General features: G+C 50.7%; 2 protein-coding genes across 2 annotated transcripts; one reads left to right on the forward strand and one right to left on the reverse strand.

Annotated features, from left to right (window-relative positions):
* Positions 1 to 303: 303 nt before the first annotated feature.
* On the reverse strand, positions 304 to 3,144 carry LOC126945813 (uncharacterized). Its single transcript, XM_050775865.1, has 3 exons — positions 2,595 to 3,144; positions 988 to 1,105; positions 304 to 494 (listed from the first exon to the last, which is right to left on the reverse strand). Exons 1-3 carry the CDS (start codon positions 3,072 to 3,074, stop codon positions 304 to 306), a joined length of 789 nt encoding a protein of 262 aa, XP_050631822.1. The 5' UTR covers positions 3,075 to 3,144.
* Positions 3,145 to 3,164: 20 nt separating this feature from the next.
* On the forward strand, positions 3,165 to 5,362 carry LOC126946328 (polyadenylate-binding protein 1-like 2). The gene is given in 2 exon segments (XM_050776500.1): positions 3,165 to 3,495; positions 3,498 to 5,362. Coding segments are annotated over 2 exon segments (603 nt in total). The 5' UTR covers positions 3,165 to 3,276; the 3' UTR covers positions 3,882 to 5,362.
* Positions 5,363 to 6,172: the final 810 nt, after the last annotated feature.

A 6,172-nucleotide genomic window follows, 5' to 3' on the forward strand; every position in this document is an offset into this window, starting at 1 on the left:
GACCCTCCAGGAATATTTCTTGAATCACTGAATAAATAAAATCAGCAGCACTTCCTCCCACAGGAAAGGAAACTTCCCCTCCCTCTGTTGAGGCTCCACAGGGTTCTTTATTTTTGCCCCTGTCACAGTGTGTAGTGGTCAGAACACATTCCATTTGCAGGTGGCAGAAACTGACCACAAAGCAACTTTAAAAATAAAAAACAAAAGGGAGGTGGAAACTCGACTCCATGGAAGCCCCTGAGAAAGGACTTGGGGAGCAGTCCCCGCTGTGTCCTTGTCTCTTTGGTAGCCCTGTTCCTGTTGCTAGAGCTTCAGGATCCTAGGAATTGTTTTCAGGTTTGGGGATTTGCTAGCCATAGCACGACTTCCCTGAACTTCCTTCTCCTGCTGTTTCACTGATTTCGGTTGGCTCTGTGTACTGGAAACCAACACCAGAGAAGGAGATCTTGTTGAGTCCTGGTCCTCGACTTGGTCTTCCTTGTCATTTCTGTTTCCTAACAATGGGCCGAGAAGCCCTTCTCATCCTCGCCACATCCCCTACCCCTCTGCGAGCATGGCTTCCCCCTTGGCCTCTGCCTTCTTAGGTCCCTCTTGGACACCAACCTGGAAATGGCGAGGCACAGCTTCATCTGTTCCCTGCCTGCAAGCAACCTAGACCCCCAGGAGATGGCTCTTAACAGCAGTGACAGTGATCACCTTGGTCAGGCATGCGCTGTACAGCAGGCTTTTCCTAGGTCTCTGTCCCTTGCCTTTGCTGGCTCTAGCCCTGCCTACAGGCAGAGAGCTGGACTTTGCAAGCTGGAGAGGTACATGTCTGTGTATCTGCTTCTCAGCCACCTTGGGATGCTTTCCAGCCAGCGATGAAGAGTTCTCACTGCCTCGCACCCCACAGTGACTCAGTCACTTCCTCAGGTTCACGGTTGTTCTATCATGTATGACGGACAAGATCCAGCCATCACTGCAACCACAGAACACGGCTTTACTTACCCAAACAAGGCAGCAGAGGAGGAGAGGATGAGAGAATATGTGCCGGGCAGGTGAAATTCCATGGCCACCATAGTCCAATCACATAGCACTTACAGTCCTCTGCTGACACTTCTGTTTTCTGTGGGGGCAGGCTGAGCTTTAGCAGAGTGCAGGCATCCTGAGGGAAGGCACTATGGTTTTCTCTTTTTAAATATCTGGCCCCACTGGCTCACGGTAAATGTGAGACCCCTATTTATGGAATGAAAAGGGACAGAGGGAAGGATTGTTCAGACTCTTTTTGAATTGGTCACATCTGACTTTCTTCCTTGTGTTCTGTCAGCCCTGTCTTGGTTTTGTACGTGCGTGTACGTGTAAATGTGCACTTATACATGCACATTGATGTTTAATTTGTACTCATTCTAAAGTTCTGATCATACTGCTTCCCTCCTTGAACACGCTGAGTGGTCCCTGTGACCTTGGGTATACAGTCGAAGCACCTTAGCTTGACTCTCAGGGTCCCACACCTTCCAGCCCTGTCTGCTACCATGTACTCTTGGAGACCATGAGCTCCGGCCCTGCCAGATTATTAGGCATGGCCAGAATGCCTTCCTTCCTGCCTTGACATGGTGGACTGCTCCTCATGTTTCAGAGCCCACCTCGGGGGTTCTGTCTTTGGTGCAGCCTCACTTAATTGCTACCAAGAAGAGTTAGGGGTTGGTTCTCCTTTCTGGAGGAAGCGGGACTGTAGCTTCTGTTACACTCAGCTCTCATGGTGGCTCCCTTGTCTATACGCCCAGCATCTGGCTCTGTGTGGCCTCTCTGCTCACCACACACACACTGCTCACCTCTTCTCACCCTGCTCCACACCTCCAACACATCGACACTCCCTGCTCACTTAACACATTGTGGGCCCCTTAGCCCCCTGTACCAAGTACCTGATAAGCTTTCCATAAATATTAGCTGGTGATCTGGGACCAGGCACTTCATTCTAGAGAGAGAGCTCAGGTTTTGTTTTGGTTTATCTTTTGAACCTGAATATGTACTTCTTGGTCCAGGTTGGGAACCTCAGCGCCTTGAGAGCAGAGCCAAGAATAAACAAGTGCCTGGCTCTGGACCAGGCCCTGTTCCCAGCCCTGGGTTTGGCTTTCCTCACCTTATCATTGAGGACAGTACTAGGGACAGGGTGCTCTTGATTCCACCACTTCCAGACTGCATGTCCTGAGGCATTGAGTGTATCCTCAAGGCCACCCCAGCCTCTCCTGCAAGGTACTTGATTTAATCATTTAAACGTTCCACTATGTGGAGAGAGGGGATACAAATAACGCTCCCTTCCGAATCGAACCCTTATCCCTTCGGTCTACAGCGCAGCCCTTTCCCTGGCGCCCTTTTCATAAATATCCAGGCGACCCGAGGGGCTGAGCACTCCCGCCCCCGCTCCCGCCCCCGCTCCCTCTACTGCTGGCGTCCTCTCCCACCGCCCGCGGCCCCGCGGCCCCGCGGCCCCGCGGCCCCCCGCAGCAGCCACAGGGGGAACCAAAGAGACAGAAGCCTTCCCAGCTGCCCGGACGACAGACGCCAACACCCCCCCGCCCCCCACCACACGCTGCCTGCCCGCCCGCGCCCCGCACCCTGCGCGCTAGCCCACGACCGAGCGGCGGCGGCAACAGCAGCTGGCTGCAGGCTGCTGCGACTCGCACCGGCGCGCTCCTGGCAACACCTGCCATCCCAGGTGACTTGAACTCGCCAGTTCGGTTCCCCTGCGCCAGCTCCCGCTTGCGCATCGGGTCTGGATTCCGGCACCCACCGGCCCTCCTGCCCTCCCCCGCCTCTCCGTCCCCCAGCTCGTGGGAAGGGAGGTCGCGGCAGCGGCCCGGCAGCAGCGGCGACCGTGGCGACAGCAGCGACAGTGGCGGCGGCGGTGGCGGCAGCGGCTGCGGCGGCGGCGGCGGCGGCGGAGGCTGCGGCGGCGACCGTGGCAGAGGCCGTGGCGGAGGCCTCCGTGGCGGAGGTGGAAGCAGAGGTGGAGGCTGAGGTGGAGGCCGAGGCCTCAATAGAGGAGGCAGCATCCGAGGCCACCCCTGGGGAGGCGGAGGCCGCCCGGGCGGCATCGGCGGTGGCGGTGGCGGAGGGCAGCGCGGCCGAAGCCGCCGCCGCAGCGGAGGCTGCAGGGACCCCCTTGGGGGAGGCGGATGCGGATGCGGATGCGAATGAGGGGGGGTGGCGGCTGCTGTGGCGTCTGCGGCGGCCGCCGCCGATGCAGATGCGGATGCTGAGACCCGCGGGGGCTGTGAGGGGAACCCAGATTTTCCGATGGCCTCCCTGTACGTGGGCGACCTGCACCCTGAGGTGACCGAGGCAATGCTGTACGAGAAATTCAGTCCAGCTGGGCCCATCCTCTCCATCCGCATCTGCAGGGACAAGATCACCCGCCGCTCATTGGGCTACGCATATGTCAACTACCAGCAACCGGTGGACGCCAAGCGGGCCCTGGAGACCCTGAACTTTGATGTCATAAAGGGCAGGCCAGTGCGCGCATCATGTGGTCCCAGAGGGACCCGTCGCTCCGCAAGAGCGGGGTGGGCAACGTCTTCATCAAGAACCTGGGCAAGACCATCGACAACAAGGCGCTGTACAACATCTTCTCGGCGTTCGGCAACATCCTTTCCTGCAAAGTGGCCTGTGACGAAAAGGGGCCCAAGGGCTACGGGTTCGTGCACTTCCAAAAGCAGGAATCCGCGGAGCGGGCCATCGACGTGATGAATGGCATGTTCCTGAACTACCGCAAAATTTTCGTCGGGAGATTCAAGTCGCATAAAGAACGAGAGGCCGAAAGGGGAGCCTGGGCCAGGCAGTCCACTAGTGCTGACGTCAAGGATTTCGAGGAAGACACCGACGAGGAGGCCACCTTGCGATGAAGACATCCCAGGAGCTAGCCAGCCAGCAGAGCCAAACCTTGGTTCACACCCGGTTTACAACCCCCCACCCCCAGCCCTCCCCCGCCAACCCACCAGCAGTGTATTTATTGTATTGGGAGTGCAGGTCTCTCTCTCTCTCCCCCTCTCTGCTCCCCCCTTCCTATTTTCTCTCGCCACCTCTCCTCTCCTTCCCTTCCTCTCCCCCGCCCACCCCTACCAAGGGCGTTGTGAATAATCTTACTAATCTGTGCCATTTGTAGGTTAAAGGCTGCCTCTTCTCCCTGTGGTTTGGTTTAAAAAGCATTTTCATTCTCTCTTTGTTTACTGCACAGGTGATACCATTTCATGGTAGAAACATCAGAAAGGAGAAGGATGTTAGATGAGGGAAGAAACAAGAGAGTAATTGCTCCCCTGGTCCTACTCCCCAGAGAGAACCACTTTTACCTTTTTGGTGTGCCGCTTTTCCAGGCTCTCTTCTCTCCCTCTCTCTCCTTTGCTCACCCCCACCCCGCCTTCCCTTTTAACACACTGTTATAGAATGGTTCATGTATGTGGTGTTTCTTAACCTGCTTTTCAGCAACTAAAACCAAACAAAAATCAACCCATTGAACTTCTTTCCATGTTATCAACAGGCTTATGAAACGTCATCTTCAGTGCCTGCAGAGTGCTCCAGTGTATCCGTGGACCTTAACATTTCTGTAATCATTCCCACGTTGTTGGACATTCAGGTGGTGCCTAGTTCTTTCCCTGTGTTTAAGACCAACATTGCGTGCTCTGTGCTTTGATGAGTGAATCCTTCCTTGTCAAGCCAAATCTTTGCCAGCATCCCGGTGGGGTGGTCTCCTTAACTGTGGACTTGCAAGATCCACATAGAGACATTTTAAAGACTTTTCCTGTGTGTTGCCAAAAGGCTCCCTTCATAAGCATTGTACCGATTTGCACTCGTGCCGGCCAGCGCAGCTAGTAAAGAGTATGCCCGTTTCCACTGCATAGTCTCTTGGTCACCGTAATTGATGGTATGTGTGTGTGCATGTGTGCGTGTGTGCCTGTGTGTGTGCGTGCGTGTGTGTGTCTGTGTGTGTGTCTTGGCCAGCTTGTCGGGCTGCAAAGGGTATTTCGGTGTCTTCGGTGGTTCTGCTGCAATCCAACACTGTTTAATACCCCCTTCCTCTGTGCCCACTTCCTGTCCTTTTCCCTTTTGTCAGAAAAGTAATTCAGCGTCATTGCTGGAAAAAAAAATAATCACGAAGCAGACAAGTTAACAGAGAAAAATTAATGTCACCCGTAATCGTTTCTGATGATTACTTATACATTCCTGAAACATTTTCATCTGTATCTGCCCCGTATTTTTATGTGATATATATGTGAAATTATTGTATATACTGTTTCAATATCTGCTTTTTCACACATAAATATATATTATAGACATAGATTTATAGATATTCTTGAACTTTCATGTCATTAAATATTCTTCTAAAATAGTTTTCATGGATGTTTAGTGCTCTAATGTGTGATTGGGCTGGATAGAGTGATAGATATATGTACATATTAGATATAGATATAGGGATATATTTGTTTTAAGTAATTGTTGGACATCTGGGTTGTTTCATTTTGTTTTCTTACACAAGCCAAAGCTGCCAACAGGATCACAGTGCACAAACATTACATTCATGTTTATTTCCTGAACAAACGTTCATAGTATAATTGAAGGATGAAAAGATTGGGAGGCTTAAAATCTTTTTTTTTCCTTCTTTAGTAAGTGACCATTGATAAAGATAGTACCAATTTACCCTCATAAACTACGCAGATATTGTGAGTGTACCTGGATACCTGTACAGTTTTTGAGACTTGATATTAAATTACTTATAATTTGAGATTTTTTGTTTCTATTTGTTTTAAACATTCATCTTTATGCAGACAATACATTATCAACTAAAAGCATTTTTTAAAATATTCTAAAGAAAAAATTGAAAATCTTTCTTGATTCTACCACTTGACGAAAATAGAAAAAACTTTTGAAGCATTTGAGACATACATGAAAATAACTAATACCTCCAAAAATGTAATATAGGATGTATGTTTCATTATGGTATATTTTCAGCATAAGAAATTTTACTTACCATCTTTCCAAATTCTTTAATAGTCTCCTATAATTTTATTTTTACTTAGTGTTTCATTTTACAGATGAACTATAATTTTCAAAATCCTGCCCTCGATATATTTTTTTAAATGGCTATGACTTTTCCGTAACACATTTGGAGCTGAATGTTTGCTGACATCAAGAAATATTT

Source organism: Macaca thibetana, chromosome X (genome assembly GCF_024542745.1).
Source record: "Macaca thibetana thibetana isolate TM-01 chromosome X, ASM2454274v1, whole genome shotgun sequence".
Classification (NCBI taxonomy): Eukaryota; Metazoa; Chordata; class Mammalia; order Primates; family Cercopithecidae; genus Macaca; species Macaca thibetana.